Source organism: Lithobates pipiens, unplaced genomic scaffold (assembly GCF_037356315.1).
Source record: "Lithobates pipiens isolate NorthernLeopardFrog02 unplaced genomic scaffold, aLitPip1_a1.2 Scaffold_8, whole genome shotgun sequence".
NCBI lineage: Eukaryota > Metazoa > Chordata > Amphibia > Anura > Ranidae > Lithobates > Lithobates pipiens.
Window position 1 is genome coordinate 671,453,099 of NW_027507903.1, and position 21,615 is coordinate 671,474,713.

The following is a 21,615-nucleotide window of genomic DNA, read 5'->3' on the forward strand; positions in this document are numbered from 1 at the left end:
GCATGGGGGTGGTTTAATCATGCTTTGGGGTTGTATTGCAGCCAGTGGCACAGGGAACATTTCACGAGTAGAAGGAAAAATGGATTCAATAAAATATTAACAATTTTGGATGGTAACTTGATGAAATCTATGAAAAATCTGAAGTTAAAGAGAGGATGGCTTCTACAAATGGATAATGATCCTAAACACACCTCAAAATCCCCGGGGATTACATCAAGAGGCTTAAACTGAAGGTTTTGCCATGGCCTTCACAATCTCCTGACCTCAACATTATTGAAAATCTATGGATAGACCGTAAAAGAGCAGTGCGTGACAGACAGCCCAGAAATCTCAAAGAACCGGAACACTTTTGTAAGGATGAATGGGCAAAGATACCTCAAACAAGAATTGAAAGACTCTTGGCTGGCTACAAAAAGCGTTTACAAGCTGTGATACTTGCCAAAGGTGGCAGTACAAGATATTAACTCTGCAGGGTGCCCAAACTTTTGCAGACGCCATTTTTGTTGTTTTCTGTAATTTTGAAAGTGTAAATGATGTAAATAAAATCTAACTTTTTTTTACATATTATAAGAATGTCTAATCTGTAATTTGATGCCATTTGGAGATTTTTACATCTTTCCTTGGCTTCGTTATGCACATTAATACACATTTTTTACCTGGGGTGCCCAAACTTTCGATCCCCACTGTAAGCTTTAGCTTACTATACAAAGTAGCATTTGAGTTAGGAGGGGCCAAATGAATGGGGAGGAGCCATGGTCGAATGTAATGTTATCGTGTGTAACTGTGACTAGTCAATTCTGTAGCACAGCCCTCTCCTTCCTTGTCCATCATCACCTTCTCCTAGTTGCATAGTAGGCGAGGTTGGAAAGAAGACACAAGTCCAACCTATGTCCTCATCTGGAAGTGTCTAATTGTCATCTTTGCTGGGCCAGCTCCTTTGCCACACCCCACATAATCTTTATGTAGCTGCCGGGGAAGGAGTAAACAGACCACATCTTAGGAATTTTCCTTAGGCCCCTTACACACGGGGCGGGCTCCACCACTCAGCGTGGAGTCTATCCACTGGTCACCAATGAGCAGGCAGGTGGCTTGTCCGTGTCCACTCCGCTTATGTCCAGGAGATATGGACATCTCCTCTATGGGTGGACAGATGTAAGCAGACTACCTGTCCATTTAGCTATCCGATCCACCAGGTGGATGGAGAATGGATCCCCATCTGTCTGTTTTTAGCGGATAGGATTGGATCAGATGTCGATGGGTGTAAAGGGACACCTGAAGGGTTTGATTGTGTCAAACCCTAGTGTAAGCTCTTGTACACACGGTCGGACATTCCGTGGCACTTTGTCCAATCGGAATTCTCTACACATGATCGGACAAGGTCCCCCTAGTTGAGAATACAATACATAACATACATACAAGACATAAAAGAAGCCAGGGGGTTACAATTGGAGATGTAATGCTATTTATCAATGATTCCCTTTCACTACAATTTTACTATCTTGGTCCATCTGAACTACTATAATGAATACAATGTGGCTTGTCCCTCGTAATCCTCTTTTCTTGGTCCCTCAGGCTCTCTTAATCTAACATGCAGTACGGGGTGGACACACTATGGACTCAGCTGTTACTACGTGTCCTCAGATACACAACCATGGAATGTTTCCAAGAAAGAATGTGAGGACCTGAATGCCCAACTGGTGGTCATTAATAGCGAGGGGGAGATGGTAAGAATGATGAGTTATTCCTGGTCATATCCTATATCTACCCCTCATAGATGTCATGTGCTGGAAATCAGGACTTGGGGTCTCATGTTTAAAGGTTATGGATTCATGTGACTTGCAAATTTGATGCATTTAATGTGGTACTATGATCTTGCATTTCCAGTTAGATACACTATATTACCAAAAGTCTTGGGACACCTGCCTTTACACTTACATGAACTTTAATGGCATCCCAGTCTTAGTCCGTAGGGTTCAATATTGAGTTGGCCCACCCTTTGCAGCAGGGGCGTAACTATAGGGGGTGTAGCAGTCATGACCGCAACTGGGCCCTGTGATGCAGGGGGCCCATGCAGCCCCCTCATCCCCTCCATATCCCCCTGGGGACAGGGACCCCTTCTCACGTGGGGACAGGGACCCCCACCTCCCCTGGGGACAGGGACCCCTTCTCACCTGGGGGCAGTAACTTCATCTGCCCTGGAGAAAAATACCTCATCTCTTCTGGGGACGGGGACTCAATCCTACCTAGGGACAGTCCCCCAATGGGGCACCTAAAAATGTAAATAAATAAATAAATAAAAACTACTGATACCAGTGGTGGAACTACAGGGCTAACAAAGGTCATACCTGTGATCACGCCCTGGAGTTCCACCGCCGGACTCGGAGGGAAGGGCCCTGGCCGGGGTTCAGGGGGGCCCTTCATAGTTTCTTGCACCGGGGCCCTGAAGGTTCTAGTTACGCCACTGCTTTGCAGCTATAACAGCTTCAACTGTTCTGGGAAGGCTGTCCACAAGGTTTAGGACTATGTCTATGGGAATGTTTGACCATTCTTCCAGAAGAGCATTGTGAGGTCAGGCACTGAGGTTGGATGGGGAGGCCTGGCTCGCATGCTTCCCATTTACATTATTCCACAACTAAGGTCCAGAATTATCTAGGTAACCCTGGAGATACCAAGTGAGAGCAATCAAATCTGCAGCCCATCGAGTCATAGAGCAGAAACTAAACAATCACATTCACCTACAGTGACCTAGAGCTAAATTTACCTAACACAAAAATACTGACTACAGTGAGCAATGCTAAATCTATCTACTCCTAGTACCTATCTAGGAGGGTGCTATGTATCTATCTACAGTGGTGTGAAAAAGTGTTTGCCCCCTTCTTCATTTCCTGTTCCTTTGCATGTTTGTCACACTTAAGTGTTTCGGAACATCAAACCAATTTAAACAATAGTCAAGGACAACACAAGTAAACACAAAATGCAATTTGTAAATGAAGGTGTTTATTATTAAAGGTGAAAAAAAATCCAAACCATCATGGCCCTGTGTGAAAAAGTGATTGCCCCCCTTGTTAAAACATACTATAACTGTGGTTGTCCACACCTGAGTTCAATTTCTCTCGCCACACCCAGGCCTGATTATTGCCACACCTGTTCACAATCAAGGCATCACTTAAATAGGAGCTGCTTGACACAGTAAGGTCCACCAGAAGATCCTTAAAAGCTACACATCATGCCGAGACCCAAAGAAATTCAGGAACAATTGAGAAAGAAAGTAATTGAGATCTATCAGTCTGGAAAGGGTTATAAAGCCATTTCCAAAGCTTTGGAAATCCAGCGAACCACAGTGAGAGTCATTATCCACAAATGGCAAAGACATGGAACAGTGGTGAACCTTCCCAGGAGTGGCCGGTCGCCCAAAATTACCCCAAGAGCGCAGCGACGACTCATCCAAGAGGTCACAAAAGACCCCACAACAACGTCCAAGGAACTGCAGGCCTCACTTGCCTCAGTTAAGGTCAGCGTTCATGCCTCCACCATCAGGAAAAGACTGGGCAAAAATGGCCTGCATGGCAGAGTTCCAAGGAGAAAACCACTGCTGGGCAAAAAGAACATCAAAGCTCGTCTCAATTTCTCCACAACACATCTTGATGATCCCCAAGACTTTTGGGACAACATTCTGTGGACCGATGAGACAAAAGTGGAACTCTTTGGAAGGTGTGTGTCCAAGTATATCTGGCGTAGAAGGAACACTGCATTTCATAAAAAGAACATTATACCAACAGTAAAATATGGTGGTGGTAGTGTGATGGTCTGGGGCTGTTTTGCTGCTTCAGGACCTGGAAGACTTGCCGTGATAAAAGGAACTATGAATTCTGCTGTCTATCAAGAGATCCTGAAGGAGAATGTCCGACCATCTGTTCGTGTACTCAAGCTGAAACGAACTTGGGTTCTGCAGCAGGACAATGATCCTAAACACACCAGCAAGTCCACCACCGAATGGCTGAAGAAAAACAAAATGAAGACTTTGGAGTGGCCTAGCCAAAGTCCTGACCTGAATCCTATTGAGATGTTGTGGTATGACCTTAAAAAGTCCGTTCATGCTCGAAAACCCTCTAATGTAACTGAATTAGGACAATTCTGCAAAGATGAGTGGGCCAAAATTCCTCCAGGACGCTGTAAAAGCCTCATTGCACGTTATCGCAAATGCTTGGTTGCAGTTGTTGCTGCTAAGGGTGGCCCAACCAGTTATTAGGTTTAGGGGGCAATCACTTTTTCACACAGAGCCATGATGGTTTGGATTTTTTTTCACCTTTAATAATAAACACCTTCATTTACAAATTGCATTTTGTGTTTACTTGTGTTGTCCTTGACTATTGTTTAAATTGGTTTGATGTTCCGAAACACTTAAGTGTGACAAACATGCAAAGGAACAGGAAATGAGGAAGGGGGCAAACACTTTTTCACACCACTGTATCCCAATATTATATATATATATATATATATATATATATATATATATATATATATATATATATATATATATATATATTCATCCCCAAGGTATTCTATTGGGTTGAAGTCAGGATTCTGTACAGGCCAGCCAAGTTCCTCCACCCCAAACTCTCCCATCCATGGCTTTATGGACCTTGCTTTGTGCACTGGTCCCAATCATTTGTTGGAGGGGGGATTATGGTGTGGGGGTTGCTTTTCAGGGGTTGGGCTTGGCCCCTTAGTTCCAGTGATTTGAATTCTTAAGGGGGTGTCAGCATACCAAGATATTTTGGACAATTTCATGCTCCCAACTTTGTGGGAACAGATTGGGGGATGGCCTCTTCCTGTTCCAACATGAGTGCACACCAGTGCACAAATTAAGGTCCATAAAGACATGGAGGAGCGAGTTTTGGGTGGAGGAACTTGACGGGCCTACACAGAGTCCCGACCTCAACCTGATAGAACACATTTGGGATGAATTAGAGCGGAGACTGCGAGCCAGGCCTTCTTGTCCTACATCAGTGCCTGACCTCACAAATGCACCTCTGGAAGAATGGTCAAAACATTCCCATAGACACGCTCCTAAACCTTGTGGATGGCCTTCCCAGAAGAGTTGAAGCTGTTATAGCGGCAAAGGGTGGGCCAACTCAATATTGAACCCTACAGACTAAGACTGGGATGCCAATAAAGTTCATGTGCATGTAAAGGCAGGCGTCCTAATACTTTTGGTAACATATTGTATATCTGAAAATTGACCAATCCGGATGTATTAATGGCCCATCTCATTTCTTGAGGTCCTTAAAATGCTACAGAAGTAAAAATACCCCCCCCCCCACCCCCCACATGTCCCTTTTTGGGAAAACAGACAGTCCAAGGTATTTAGTAAGAGGCATGGTGAGGTTTTTTTTTTTAAAGCGGGAGTCCACCGGGACTCCGCGTTTTTTTTTTTTTTTTTTAAAAGCCAGCAGCTACAAATACTGCAGCTGCTGACTTTTAAATAGTGACACTTACCTGTCCAGCGCGCCCGCGATGTCGGCACCCGAAGCCGATCGCTCGCTCGGCGGCCGGGTCCCGCCGCCATCTTGGGTATGGGAATCAGGAAATGGAGCCTTTCGGCTTCATTTCCCGGTTCCCTACTGCGCATGCGCGAGCCGCGCGGCGCAATCCGGACGGTCCCCGCTGCCTCTGGGAGCTGTGTGTTTCCCAGCAGGCAGCGGGGCACTTCCTGAAGGGGGCGGGCGCTTGCGGAACGGGGGCGTAACCTACGCTCGTTCCGCAGGCAGCTAGCCCGGAAGTGGGTGCAGTTACCTGGATTATCCAGGTAACTGCACCCCCCTCCCCCCTGAAAGGTGCCGATTGTGGCGCCGGAGGGGGGGAGGGATCAGATGAGCGGAGGTCCATTTTAGGGTGGACCTCCGCTTTAAGTTGTAATTTTTTTGTCCCAAATTTTGAACAAATTTATTAAAATTTGGGATTTTTTCACTTTTTTTTTTTTTACTGACACCAGTAGAGTACAGTGCCATCATATGACTGGTGTGGTGGTGATCAGGGATGCTGACTGGAGAGGGTATGTTATAAAATAATGAAATAAATAATGTTTTATTACATTTTTTAAACATTTTTTTTCTTAACATAATCAGTAAATAATACCACACTTTCAGACAAGACCTTTAATTAAAAAAGAAAAAAAAGAAAAAAAGTCTAATGATGTATATCCATAAATATTCAGATCATCCAGGGAGGCCGATCCACTCTCAGCAAATGATATCTCCCAGCTCCTGTTGCTAAATGGGGTGGAGTCTCTTGGGTGATATCCGCTACCCTTTGTTTACATGGTTCGGGGATTCCCAGCCGGTAAAGCTCTGTTCACATCTTGGCATCCTGGATCGCGGGCAGAGTTGTAGCGATTTTGCCAAATGATCCACGACACAAAGATGTGAATGGAGCCTAAATGTATGGGGGCCCGGCTACAGCGCGGGCCTTAATTGTCAGGAGGGCGTCCCTGGACGTCCTCCCGAGCAAGCACAGTCTGCGTGACCCTGCGGGTCGCACGCGGCACACTCTGTGACCACCGAGTCAATGAGACCGGGCTGATCACAGATCCAAGTAAGTGGTCGATCACGGCCCTTTACCACGTGATCAGCTGTCAGCCAATGACGGCTGATCACGGGATCTAAACAGAAGCTCGGTAATCGGCTTCTGTCAGAGGGACATCATTTAGAAAGCCACAGCTGTGCCCACCAATGTCACCTGCTAGTACCCACTGTGCCACCTACCAGTGCCAACTACCAGCACTCACAGTGCCACCCATCAATGCCCACCAGTGCTGCCAATCAATGCCCATCACTGTCTAATAATCAGTGCCACAGATCAGTGCTGCCAATCAGTGTCACCTTCCAGTGCCTACCAGTGCCCATCAGTGCCCCTATGAGTGCAGCTTATCAGTGCCACCTATCAGTGCCCTTCAGTGCCAACCACCAGTGCCAACTATCAGTGCCACCTCTCAGGGTCACCTATCAGTGCCGCCTCATTAGTGCTTATCAGTGCCACCTCTCAGTGCCCATTAGTGCCACCTTATCAGTGCCTATCACTGCCCATCAGTGCCACCTATCAGTGCCCATCAGTGCCACCTATCAGTGCCCATCAATGCTGCCTATCAGTGCCCATCGGTGCAGCCTTATTAGTGCACATCGGTGAAGGAGAAAAATTACTTGTTTTCAACATTTTATAACAAACTATGAAACAGTTGTTTTTTTTGTTGTTGTTTTTTCAAAATTTCGGTCCATTTTGTTTTATTTAGCAAAAGAATAAAAAACCCAGCAGCAATTAAATACCACCAAAAGAAAGGTCTATCTGTGTGAAAAAAATGATAAAAACTTCATTTGGGTACAGTGTTGTATGACCGCGCAATTGTCATTCAAAGAGTGACAACGCTGAAAGCTGAAAATTGGTCTGGGCAGGAGGGGGGTTTAAGTGCCCAGTAAGCAAGTGGTTAACAACCATTGACAGGAAGGGCCCTGTCATATATAGTAGCTGTAGAAAAATTACACTTCTATATATGATGTTGGGAGCCTGTAGAACCAGAGAAAAATCCAGATTATGATGGAAAGCTTGGACAGCCAATGTTAAGCCAGAATTCGTATAAAAAAAGAGATGGAGGTCATCAGCTCATGGTTGAGTAATAGCTACACCATATTGGATATGTGTCTACTGGTGCAGCGTCCCACCGAAATGAGTGTGGTCTCCGTAAGCTATACCATAGACTCAAGATTTGTCTTAATTGTGGTGATTATGGCTTACAGCTCATGAAAACCCCAAATCCACAACCTCAGAAGATTAGAATATTGTGAAAAGGTGCAATATTCTTGCCTCAAAATGTCCCACTCTAATCAGATAATTAAGCCACCTGCAAAGGGTTCCCGAGCCTTTAAATGGTCTCTCAGTCGGGTTCAGTAGGAATCACAATCATGGGAAAGACGGCTGACCTGACAGTTGTGCAGAAAATCATCATTGACGCCCTCCATAAGGAGGGAAAACCTCAAAATGTAATTGCAAAAGAAGTTGGATGTTCCCAAAGTGCTGTATCAAAGCACATTAATAGAAAGTTACGTGGAAGGGAAAAGTGTGGAAGAAAAAGGTGCACAAGCAGCAGAGATGACCACAGCCTGGAGAGGATTGTCAGGAAAAGGGCCTTCAAAAGTGTTGAGAACTTTCACAAGCAGTGGACTGAGGCTGGAGTCATCAGTGCATCAAGAGCCACCACACACAGACGGATCCTGGACGTGGGCTTCAAGTGTCGTATTCCTCTTCTCAAGCCACCCCTGAACAACAAACAATGTCAGAAGCGTCTTACCTGGGCTAAAGAAAAACAGACCTGGTCTGCTGCTCAGTGGTCCAAAGAAGTCCTCTTTTCTGATGAGAGCAAATTTTGCATCTCATTTGGAAACCAAGGACCCAGAGTATGGAGGAAGAATGGAGAGGCACGCACTGCAAGGTGCTTGAAGTCCAGTGTGAAGTTTCCACGGTCTGTGTTGATTTGGGGAGCCAAGTCATCTGCTGGTGTTGGTCCACTGTGCTTCATTAAGTCCAAGGTCAATGCAGCCGTCTACCAGGAGATTTTGGAGCACTTCATGCTTCCTTCCACAGATGAGCTCTATGGGGATGCTGACTTCATTTTTCAGCAGGACTTGGCACCTGCCCACACTGCCAAAAGCACCAAAACCTGGTTCAGTGACCATGGGATTACTGTGCTTGATTGGCCAGAAAACTCGTCTGACCTGAACCCTATAGAGAATCTATGGGGGATTGGCAAGAGAAAGATGAGAGGCACATGAGACCAAACAATGCAAAAGAGCTGAAGACCACTATTGAAGCCTCCTGGTCCTTCCATAACACCTCAGCCGTGCCACAGGCTGATGGCTTCCATGTTACGCCACATTGAGGCAGTAATTGCAGCAAAAGGGGCCCAAACCAAGTACTGAGTACATAGGCAAGCTTATACTTTTCAGAGGTCCGATATTGTTCTATGTACAATCCTTGTTTTATTGATTGCATGTAATATTCTAATTTTCTGAGATTGTGAATTTGGGGTTTTTGTGAGCTGTAAGCCATAATCATCACAATTATGACAAATCACGGCTTGAACCATCTTGCTTTTGCATGTAATGAGTCTATCTCATATATTAGTTTCACCTTTTAAGTTGCATTAGTGAAATAAATGAACTATTGCACGATATTCTAATTTTTCGAGTATCACCTGTATTGCAATCACTAAATACCCATCACCAACACCTTGGTCCACTTAAAAATGAAGACAACGTTGTCTAAACAAAAACAACTATATCACATAAAGTGCATACTGTATATGCATCAGATACCATCTATAGAGCTACCTAATAAAGTGCAGAGGATGTTAGGTGATTGGCTCACAGATCCCGGCGAGTACCACCGTTGATCAGTGTGCTCAGCCCGTCATTGGTGCTCAAGAAGCCCCCCAGCTGGGGGATATACAAGGGTAATGATGAAAATAGCTGTACACTTGAAGTCCCTGGAATAATGTACCGTTAGTTAACTTGAAGATGTTTGTGATGAACTGTTATTAAGGCCTGTGCAGAAGGTGGCATACAGCCACTGGTTAGTGGACAGTCTAGGTCAGTGATGGCGAACCTTGGCACCCCAGATGTTTTAGAACTACATTTCCCTTGATGCTCATGCACTCTGCAGTGTAGTTGAGCATCATGGGAAATGTAGTTCCAAAACATCTGGGGTGCCAAGGTTCGCCATCACTGGTCTAGGTAATCAATCATTTTATAAGGCCAAGTAATTAAAGACTAAAGCAAAGTACAGTCCCGGAAAATAAGCAGCTGAGGACAACGGCCGCAAATCTGAACAGGCATGGTATTGACAGATATAGAGCAGACTCACGTGGACCACTGGTCCGTTCACCCAGCCATAGTACACAGGGGACATAGATGCTCAGGCAGGTGTCTCAATGTCTCCATAAAAGTCCACAGATGGCTGAGGGTCATACACTGCATAGGGCTTTAGCAGCTGGAGCAATCTACTGCCATCTATCGATCTGGGAGGCCTGGCTGGGAGTTCTGCTGGGCGCTATATAGCGCTGTTTGTTGTCCCAGGTGCCGTCCTAGTAGCTTAGCCAAAGATGCCTGCTGCTGACTTCAAAACAGTGTACTGCGCATGCGCCAGCGTGACGTAATGCATCATCCGTGATGAGAAAAATGTCACCCTTGTGGTCCAACATTTGAAGGGGCGCATGCTTCCCGTGCTTAGAACTGCCCCTGCACAAAGTGTAATTTCTGCAGAAATTTTTTTTATTTAAAATCACTCGCGGCTATAATGAATGGTCGGCTCCGTAATACAGAGAACACTCAATGAGATTCATTGATAAAAAAAAAAAAAAAAAAAAAAAAAGCATTGGGTTCCCCCAAATTCAATTACCAGGCCCTTCAGGTCTGGTATGGATATTAAGGGGAACCCCGCGTCAAATTAAAAAAAAAAATTACATGGGGGTCCCCCTAAAAATCCATACCAGACCCTTTATCCGAGCACGTAAACTGGCAGGCTGCAGGAAAAGAGGGGGGACAAGATAGCGCCCCCCCCTCCTGAACCATACCAGGCCACATGCCCTCAACATTGGGAGGATGCTTTGGGGGTCTGTGACCCCTTAAAGCACCATGTCCCCATGTTGATGGGGACAAGGGCCTCATCCCCACAACCCTGGCCGGTGGTTGTGGGGGTCTGCAGGTGGGGGTGCTTATCAGAATCTTGAAGCCCCCTTTAACAAGGGGACCCCCAGATCCCGCCCCCCCATTTGAAATGGTAAGGGGGTAAAAAAATACCCCTACCATTTCACAAAGAAAGTGTAAAAAATGGTTAAATAAGACAAACACACTTTTGAAAAATTGCTTTATTAAAAATAAAAAAAATAAACTAAAGATTCCAGCGGTGGTAATCCACTCTTGCTATCCAGCGACGGATTATCATCTCTCCGGGGTCCAGCGATGGCTCATCTGATCCAGCGACGGGTGATTTCTCAGTCCAGGTCAGTCCATCCATCCATCCGATTTCTGTCTCCACTGAGGAGACACTGCGGGGATCCCAGCACTGACGTTTCTTATATTAGGAGGGTGGGGCCACTTGTCACCTGACCCCGCCCCCTCTGACGCTCATGAGGGAAGCCAGGGCTTCCCCAATGACGTATGGGTGACCCCGCCCCCCTCTGATGTAACGCAGGTTTCCATTACACCCTCACCCTCCTAATATAAGAAACGTCAGGCGCCAGGATCCCCGCAGTGTCTCCTCAGTGGAGACAGAAGACGGATGCATGGATGGACTGTGCTGGACTTAAAATCACCCGTTGCTGGATCAGATCAGCCATCGCTGGACCCCAGAGAGATGATCATCCGTCGCTGGATAGCAAGAGTGGATTACCACCGCTGGAATCTTTTTCTTTTTTTCTTTTTTTCATTTTTAATAAAGGAATTTTTCAAAAGTGTGTTTGTCTTATTTAACCATTTTTTACACTTTCATTGTGAAATGGTAGGGGCACTTTTGTACCCCCTTACCATTTCAAACAGGGGGGGCTGGGATCTGGGGGTCCCCTTGTTAAAGGGGGCTTTCAGATTCTGATAAGCCCCCCGCCCGCAGACCCTCACAACCACCAGCCAGGGTTGTGGGGATGAGGGCCTTTTCCCCATCAACATGGGGACATGGTGCTTTGAGGGGTCACAGACCCCCAAAGCATCCTCCCAAAGTTGAGGGCATGTGGCCTGGTATGGTTCAGGAGGGGGGGGCTCTCTCTCGTCCCCCCCTCTTTTCCTGCGGACTGCCAGGTTTGCGTGCTCAGATAAAGGGTCTGGTATGGATTTTTAGGGGTACCCTCACGTAAATTTTGATGCGGGGTCCCCCTTAATATCCATATCCATACTGAAGGGCCTGGTAATTGAATTTGGGGGAACCCCACACTTTTTTTTTTTTTTTTAATCAATGAATGTATTGTCGGCTCCCATAATACAGAGAACAGTCAATGAGTGTTCTCTGTATTACGGAGCTGACAATTCATTATAGCCGCAAGTGATTTTAAATGGATTTTTTTTTCTGCAGAAATGACACTTTGTGCAGGGACAGTTCTAAGCACCAGAAATATGTGCCCCTTCACAGGCATACTATAGACACCCCCCAGGTACGAAATCTTAAGGAATATTACACTTTAATTGTTTCACTTTAATCATTATTAAAATCACTGCTCCTGAAAAAACGTCAGTTTTTAAAACTTTTTTTGCATTGATCCATGTCCCCTGGGGCAGGACCCGGGTCCCCAAACACTTTTTAGGACAGTAACTTGCATATTAGCCTTTGAAATTAGCACTTTAGATTGTGAACGTTCGAGTCCCATAGACTTTAATAGGGTTCTAAAGTTCACACGAAGTTTAGGTCTGTTCGCAGGTTCTGGTGCGAACCGAACAAGGGGGGTGTTCAGCTCATCCTTAGACAGGGCACTGGAAGCAAAGCAGCAGGAGGAAGAGGAAAAACATGCGCCCCTTCACAGGCATACTATAGACACCCCCCAGATACGAAATTTAAAGGAATATTACACTGTTATTGTTTCACTTTAATCATTATTAAAATCACTGTTCCTGAAAAAACTGCAGTTTTTAAAACTTTTTTTTGCATTGATCCATGTCCCCTGGGGCAGGACCCGGGTCCCCAAACACTTTTTAGGACAGTAACTTGCATATTAGCCTTTAAAATTAGCACTTTAGATTTCTCCCATAGACTTGTATAGGGTGTTCCGGCTTTTCGAATTTGCCGCGAACAACCCAAATTGTTCACTGTTTGCTAAACAGGCGAACAGGCGATGTTCGAGTCGAGCATGAGTTCGACTCTAACTCGGAGCTCATCCCTACACAGGACTTAATAACAGTTCATCACAAACATCATCAAGTTAAAGTGGTTGTAAACCCTTACAACCAACTTTGACCTACAGGTAAGCCTAGATTAAGGCTTACCTGTAGGTCCAAGAAATATCTCCTAAACCTACACGGTTTAGGAGATATTTGCCGAAAGACAGGCACCGCTGTCTATAGAGCATGCGGCGCAGACAGCAGCGTGCAGGCGCACTGAGCGCGGCACCCGTCAACAGCGATATTCCGCACGTGGCTGCTCCCGTGCGCATGCGCGGGAGTGACGTCATCGCGGCTTCGCCGAATGACAGCGGCGGAGCTGCGAGACCCCACCGAGAAGATGGATGCGCCGGACTACAGGGGACAGCGGTGACTTCGGTGGCTCCTGTGTCAGGTAAGTGACACATAATGGGCTACTATGCGATGTATAGTAGTCCATTATGCTTTACCTTTGCAGGGAATGAAAGAGGAAGTAAACTCATCAGGGTTTACTTCAATGGTGATACTCACCGGGATCTGTGAGCCAATCACCTGACATCCTCTGCACTTTATTAGGTAGCTCTATAGTGGGTATCTGATGCATATATGCACTTTATGTGACGTAGTTGTTTTTATTTAGACAACGTTGTCATCATTTTTAAATGAGCCTAGGTGTTGGTGATGGGTATCTAGTGTTTGCAATATGTACAATTCATTTTCTCTTTTTCAAGGCGCCTGGTCCACCCATAGCTCTTTTTAGAGAATTTCTTTTTCCTAATTTTTGTTTTCGTAAGTAAGAACTCATGCTTAGTCCTTTAGTTTAAATTCCATGATTTTATGTTGGATTTCAGCAGACCGTCACAAGATTGTTATTCTAGAGCAGTGTTTTTCAACTCCAGTCCTCAAGGCACCCCAACAGGTCATGTTTTCAGGATTTCCATTATTTTGCACGGGTGATTTGATCAGTTTCACTGCCTTGGTAATTACCACAGCCGTTTCATATGAGGGAAATCCTGAAACCATGACCTGTTGGGGTGCCTTGAGGACTGGAGTTGAGAAACACCGTTCTAGAGTACAAGCGTTCAACCTTGACCTTGCTGTCCGTTTTTTTTTTTAAGGCTTACCCCAAGGTTGTCCCGAGCCTGGAGATGGGTCGTGCCATGTCTGTGTTTCAGGGGGAGGGTTAGGTTGAGGGGGTAACGTGTTCCTGGTGCCACATTTTTTTTTCTATCCAGTCCAAAAATATACTGGTAGCTCAACTGGCTTTTCACCAAATCAGCCAAAGCATGTGTGTGTGTGTAAAATATGGTGTACAGTGAAAATTCACAGCATGATGTTTTTTGTTTTTTTTTTCTTCTGAAGAATTATGTGCGTGGAATTTCACAAGGTATCACAGACATATGGATCGGTCTAACGGACGCGGATGGAACGTGGAAATGGGTGGATGGAACGCCTTATGACATAACTCCAGAGTAAGACAATAAAACCCCAAATATCAAAGCCCTTCTCACACATCCCCAACGCTTAGATCTGGCAAAATGGTCTGGCACACTGATGGATCCTTGAGCTGAAGTACATCACCGAGGCTTTGATTCACTCCACCCAGAGTTTTACAGCATATTTTCACTCAGTAATTCATAATGTATGCAATATCAATAATGATCTATGAGCTTGCCCTTGTGAGCAGAGCGTACCAGTAGTGGGGGGGGGGGGGGCTGGGTAGTGGGATTGGCATTGCAATAAAAAATTCCAAGTTGTGCCACCTCTTCTCCAGATCTATGTACTTGACGTGCCTCCTCTTACTTGTCTCTCGGTACGAGTGGAGAATAAACATCCTTAAATCTAAGCTTCCTCAAAGTCAATGTATGTGAAACTTTGACATTAGGTTTCATATCCTTTAGTACTTTCTATTTCTAGAACTCACTGACTTCCTAATATAGGTAGATGAACATAGAGGATGGAAGTGGAGGGAAGAACGGGGCTTACTTCCTGCAACATGTACAGTAGAGACAGAAATTAAATGCTATCTTACTTTACTCAGTAAGTGATGTCACTGTGATGTCACTGTGACAGCTGAATGTAAAAAAAACAATGTCGGCAACAAAAAAAGGGGGAAATAAATGGCGTGGGATCACCCCATGCATACCAGGCCCTTTGGGTCTGATATCGATTTTAAGGTGGAAACCCATGCCAAAATAATAAAAAAATGGCGTGGGTTCCCTCCCGTCCATACCAGGTTCTTTAGGTCTGGTATGGATTTTTAGGGGAACCCCATGCCAAAATGATAAAAAAAACAGCGTGGGGTTCATACCAGGTCCTTTGGGTCTGGTATGAATTTTAAGGGAAACCCCATGCCAAAATAATAAAAAAATGCCATGGGTTCCCTCCCGTCCATACCAGGTTCTTTAGGTCTGGTATGGATTTTTAGGGGAACCCCATGCCAAAATGATAAAAAAAAAATGGTGTGGGGTTCATACCAGGTTCTTTAGGTCTGGTATAGATTTTTAGGGGAACTCCATGCCAAAATGATAAAAAAACGGTGTGGAGTTCATACCAGGTCCTTTGGGTCTGGTATGAATTTTAAGGGAAACCCCGGCCAAAATAATAAAAAAAACGGCGTGGGGTCTTTAGGTCTGGTATTGATTTTAAGGGGAACCCCATGCCAAAATGATAAAAAATGGTGTGGGGTCCATATCAGGTAATTTGGGTCTGGTATGAATTTTAAGGGGAACTCCATGCCAAAATACTTAAAAAACAGCGTGGGGTCCCTCCCGTCTATGCCAGGTTCTTTAGGTCTGGTATGGATTTTAAGGGGAACTCCATGCCGAAATAATAGAAAAAAAAGGCGTGGAGACCCCCCAGAATCTATCAGACCCTTATCTGAGCATGCAGCCTGGCAGGTTACTAAAGCAAGGACCCCCCCCGAACCATACCAGGCCACATGCCCTCAACATGTGGGGGTGCTTTGGTCGATAGGGACAAGAGTCTCTTACCCAACTTCCTGGGCTGTGGTCGTGGGGGCATGGGGGCAGGGGGGCTTATTTGGAAGCCCCCTTTAACAAGGGAAATTGTGGAGAGGATGCCCTCATCCCCATCAACATCATCACCCATGTTGAGGGCATGTGGCCTGGTATGGTTTGAGGAGGGGGGGGGGGGCACTTGCTCTTCCCCCTCTTCCTGATGTTCCGGGCTGCACCCTCATATAAGGGTCTGGATTTTGGGGTGGCACTCCATTTTTATTTATTTTTTCTAATATTGACATGGGGTTCGTCATAAAATCCATAACAGACCCTAAGGGCCTAATATGCACAGGAAAATCTGGAATTTGTTCCGCACAAGTCACACTCAAAGTCGCATGAAAATCGCAGCTCTATGATGCAGGTGCAACTTTCATGTGACTTTTGATGGTTTACCTTGAAGTCTATGGACCTCAAGTCGCATGAAAGTCAGACCAATGTAGTGCAGGAACTATTTTGAAGTCGTTGGAACATGAAGTCACACAGATGAATGACATGTTTAAAGTCACTTTAAGATCGAAAGGGGAACAGAAACGTCTGTTGTGTTGCTTAGACACATAGCCTAAAGCCCCATACACACCATCTGGGGAAGAGTACTTCTCACCTAGCCAATCAGGAAAAGATCGGAAAAAATAGGTGAGAGGAAGAACTTCTCGCATAGACAATGAGGAGAGAATTTGGAGACTCTACCTTTTTTACAGAGAAGGTCAGGGAAGAACCTGGAGAACAGAACCATTTGGAAATCCAATCAGGGAAGGAGCTGCAGAAAAAAAAAAACTCCTTACATAGCCAATCAAGGAAAGAGATGGGGAAAAACCCCTTCGACTAGACCTATGTATTTGCAGGTTTGACCACAACTGATCTAGACTCAATAGAATGTGCAATCAAATCGTGACATGTACCCAGTTGTTTTGCAGCTCATCACAATCGAGAAGCTCACACTTTAAAAATCCAACTCATTTCTTGTCTAAATCTAAGGACAAAAATGTCACATATTGCAGATTACCAGTCCTTAGATGTAGTGGTTGCGTTATTTTTTTTATTTTTTTATTCCTTTATGTTCACCTGGTGATCCTGCCATTAATGCCCTGTACACACGACCGGACTTTCCAGCAGACTAAGTCCGACGGGCTTCCCGCTGGAATTCCGATGGACATTATGGAATAGGTCCGCCGGTCTTCCCGATGGACTTCCAAATGAACGGACTTGGCCACACACGGACTAAAGTGCGTTTATTTTGAACGTGATGAGTTACGATGGGACTAGAAAAGGTCTTCTCCTTCTCCTTTTTCCTCGAAGCACCTACCCCCCCATGTTGAGGGCATGCGGCCTAGTACGACTCAGGAGCGGGGGGGGGGGGGGGGCGCTCGTTTGTCCTGCGTGCTCGGATAAGGGTCTGGTATGGATTTTGGGGGGACCCCCACGCCGGGTTTACAGCGTAGGGGGTTCCCCTTAAAATCCATACCAGACCTAAGAGCCTAGTATGCCCTTGGAGGGGCATTCCCTCTCGCTGCAATAGGAAAATGTGTTTTTCCTATTGCAGCGAGTGCGAGATGTACAGTACCCTGCAGCCGAGAACCAGCGCAATAGGATCGCGCTGGAAACATTCTGGTGGGCAGGTGCTGTAGCTGCCCTTGCATCGTATTTAGTCCGTCGGACCAGCATACAGACGAATGGGTTTCCCGCTAGGAACTGGGTCAGACAGAGTTCCGGTGAGAAAATTTAAAAGGGTTGTAAAGCTTTGTTTTTTATTTTCTAAATAGGTTTCTTTAAGCTAGTGCCATGTTTTTTTTTTCTTTGTCTGAATTTCCCACTTCCTGTTTCTCCTCAGTAAACTTCACACCATCATCTGAGCGGTGTTTAGTCAGCCAGAACAGCTTACTGAGGAGGAACAGGAAGTGAGAAATTCAGACAAAGAAAAAAAAAAACATTTAGAAGGGAAATCGAAGGAAAAGATAAGTGAACCAACAATGCACTAGCTTAAAGGAACCTATTTAGAAAATGAAAAACGAACCTTTACAACCCCTTTAAAACATGATCTATTTCTAAAGTCCGCCGGATTTTTGGCAAGCAAAGGTCTGATGGAGCCCACACATGATCGAATTGTCCGACGGATTTGTTCCGTCGGTCCTTTGCTGTCAAAAAGTCTGATCATGTGTACGCGGCATTAGAATGACAGCCCTTCCTTTCTGTACCTATGGAGGAGCAGTCTTGTCCACCAAGGACAGGAAGTATGTCTTGGGACTACAGAACTGCTCCTTCTCTCTTCATCTCTATAACCATACCTCCCAACATTTTGAGATGGGAATGAGGGACACCTACATGCAAACGTATGTAGGCATAGGACACGCCCCCTCCTGACACACCCCCTTAAAGGAGAATTAACCCCAAAAAAAGGTTAATTAAATCCACAAGGGCTTTTTCTTTGCCACTCCTATTCCTTTATATTGGCTTTTAACATTTACAAATGCAGCCATTTTGAATTTAGATGAAAGGTTTAGCACTGTAAAACACTTTTTGAAAGATAAAAAAGTGCACAAAAAGTGGATCAGACCAAAATGAGGGACAAATGAGGAGGAATGAGGGACAGAAGGACGTTGCTCCAAATCAGGGACAGTCCCTTGAAATCAGGGACAGTTGGGAGCTATGCTATAACATAGGAGGAGAGGTAACGTAGTTCAAAGAAAAGAACTGGGAAGGTCGAGAACATTGTTTGTTTGAGATTTTGGTGTACAGGAAATGGCAAGCATGCTGGATTTCTATCAGGATAGACTGGTATTTTCTGGACTTCCTGAAAATGTATTAGCCTGAAGAAAAACAAGAAAACAAATGCATCCACCACATGTAAGGACTGGTAATCTGAAATACTGTATAATAATTATTTTTTTTTGTTTAGATATGTAGTTGGGTTTTGATATACTTCAACTCCACCATTCTTGGTGACTCGTTCCAGAACTGAGAACATTTTTTCATAACGAAATAAGACTGGCGTTTCAGTAAGTGTTCCACGGGCAGTTAAACCTACCTTCTACCCTCAGAGGACCCGGTTCTGCTCAGTGTCTGTCTCGGGCTAATCACTATCATTAAAAAATGGAAAAGGAAAGAGACAAAACTCTTTCCAAAATAATGGAATTTTTATGGAGATGATACTGTATGTCTGTTATAGAGGTGAGCACCAATTGTGACAACAATTCATTAAAAAAGGTATAAATTTATTAAGTAGTATCAAAAATAAAATACGGGAAGCAGCCAAAATACATAGTTTAGACCGTAAATTGTAGATGTATGAAATCAGATCAGATACGTAGATGTGCAGAAGTAGCCAACATGTTTCGCAAAAAAAAACGCTTCATCAGGGCATTGTATACATCTAATCACTATCATCTTTCCTGTCCTTCAGCTTTTGGGAGAACAGCCAGCCCGATAATTGGATGGGTCATGGTCTCGGCGGAGGCGAAGACTGCGTTGTGTCAAGGCATGCAAATAAATGGAACGATTGCCACTGTTCCCTGAGCTGCCGGTATATCTGTGAGAAGAAGATATTCTAACCTGCACTGATGAACATCAGAGAATGCCTACGCTCTCAGCCTGCCTTGCTCCTCCTTCGTCATACTATGGCCATATAGAATATATTACTGCAAAAGTAATCCTGCAGAATATGCTGGGATTTGTAGTTCTTTTATAATTGGAGAATATCAGAGTGTTCATACAGAGACTCTAGAATTAAAGAGAACCGCTACCTGTTAGAAACCAAGAAAGTAAATCTTGCCTTTCAGCACCCCCCCGACCTCTTTCCCATACCCCGATCCTCTCACCCCCCCTCCTACCACCTTATTGCCAAATCCCATGCCCACAAGTTCCATAACCTCCATATCCGACCTTCCCTACCATACCCTTTATTCCCCGTACACACGATCGGACTATCCGGCGGACTTAGTCCGCCGGATGTACCCCTACCCATTCACCTGGTGAAAAAAAACGTAAATAAAAAAACACAACACAAGGTTTTAAACAAATTTATTGGACAGCTCCAGTGGCCTTGGGGGGGTCTTCTCGCCGGACTCCTCCACTATCTTCTGCTAGCTCTTTTACTAGCGGAGGAGCCCGGCTTTCATCTTCGTCGCCACCGTTGCTGTCCAATAAATTCATTTAAAACCTTGTTTTGTGTTTTTTTATTTACACTTTTTTTCACCAGGTGAATGGGTACCCCATAGTCATTCACATAGGGTGGGGGGCCGGTATCTGGGGGCCCCCTTATTAAAGGGGGCTCCTGGATTCCGATAAGCCCCCCGCCCGCAGACCCCGGCAACCAACAGCCAGGGTTGTCGGGAAGAGGCCCTTGTCCTCAGCCCATGTTGAGGGCACGCGGCCTGGTACGGCTCAGGAGGGGGAAGGGCGCTCGCTCGTCCCCACCCCCTTTCCTGACCGACCGGGCTGTGTGCTCAGATAAGGGTCTGATATGGACTTTGGGGGGACCCCCACGCCATTTTTTTCTTTAAGTCCATACCAGGTGATGGGGCCAGCGACTTGTCAATCTCGCAGATGGAGGCGGCGGCATTGACTTCCTTTGCTAGTTCCATCTACCTGGAGCCGCGTTCAAAATGAATGGACTTTTCTCTGTGTGTGGGCAAGTCCGTTCATTTCAAAAGTCCAGCGGACTAGCACACAGAAGGGCGGATTGTTTGCTGGACTGCCGAGTCCGGCGGACAATTTTGAGTCAAAACTCCTTTCTAAGTCCAACAGACTTTTGGGGGAAAAAAAGTCAGCCGGAGCCCACACAGGGGCGGATTGTCTGGCGGACTCTGGTCCGCCGGATAGTCCGATCGTGTGTACATGGCATTACGCTCCTTCATCCCTTCGCCTTTTATTCATGACTAAACTACCACATAGCCCACCTCATCCTTATCATTGTCATTTATAGCACTGGGTTCCACCACCTTCACCTTCATTGAGAACTCACCATAGTAGCCCCCACCCCATCCTCTAACCTCGTAAACTCGATGACAATGCTCTAATTCCAGCCTAAAAAAAGATATGTTAAAGAACTACCTTTATGCCCTACTTGCTCTACCCCGATGCATTCAATCAAAACTTGACTACGGTGAACCACATGCCATCAGTAGCTTGAGGATATTTACATATTATCCAAAGACCCACAGAGATTTTCAATGTGCTATGGGACAATACGGAGAGGAAAACCCTACTTAAAGTGAATCCTGATGTGTGCCACATCTCACTTGAGATAGTCATCTTGTACGTACTGTCCAATTCCAAATGCCTGCCCCCTATATGTATCATGCTGTCCCCTATTTCTGTTTATATATCCGTATACCCATATTATACCACTGTATACATATATACTTTTTTCTGACTTGATTTGTTTGCTGTAGTTTTACCAGATAATACAGCTTGCTCCAAATCAGCCCCTGAATTAAGCATTTAATATTCCGAAACATGTTGGGATATCTGAATTCATGCACCCCCGGTTGGCCTCTTACTATGAGACCAATAATGTGCTCCAGAACCTAGCTTTATTGCATTATCATAGCATGGCATGACTATCCATTTTGCTTTTATAATCATTTGTTTTGTGTATTTTTATGTTCTTTGTGATCAATAAACTTTGTAATACTTTTTGTTATATACGTCCTTTACTATTTTATCTGGTTTTCACCCCTTGCCCATAAAATCCCTGGGGCACCTACTTT

The 21,615-nt window shown here is 45.1% G+C and overlaps 1 protein-coding gene across 3 annotated transcripts in view; it reads left to right on the forward strand.

Annotated features, from left to right (window-relative positions):
• Positions 1–21,552, forward strand: part of LOC143961942 (asialoglycoprotein receptor 1-like) — a 105,691-nt gene extending 84,139 nt beyond the window's left edge. For all 3 annotated transcript variants that reach the window (XM_077471274.1, XM_077471276.1, XM_077471275.1), the window contains exons 9-11: positions 1,573–1,724; positions 14,253–14,362; positions 19,308–21,552. In XM_077471274.1, coding sequence (XP_077327400.1) covers positions 1,573–1,724; positions 14,253–14,362; positions 19,308–19,455 — 410 coding nt within the window. In that variant the 3' untranslated portion in view covers positions 19,456–21,552. The remainder of the gene's footprint in view (positions 1–1,572; positions 1,725–14,252; positions 14,363–19,307) is intronic.
• Positions 21,553–21,615: the final 63 nt, after the last annotated feature.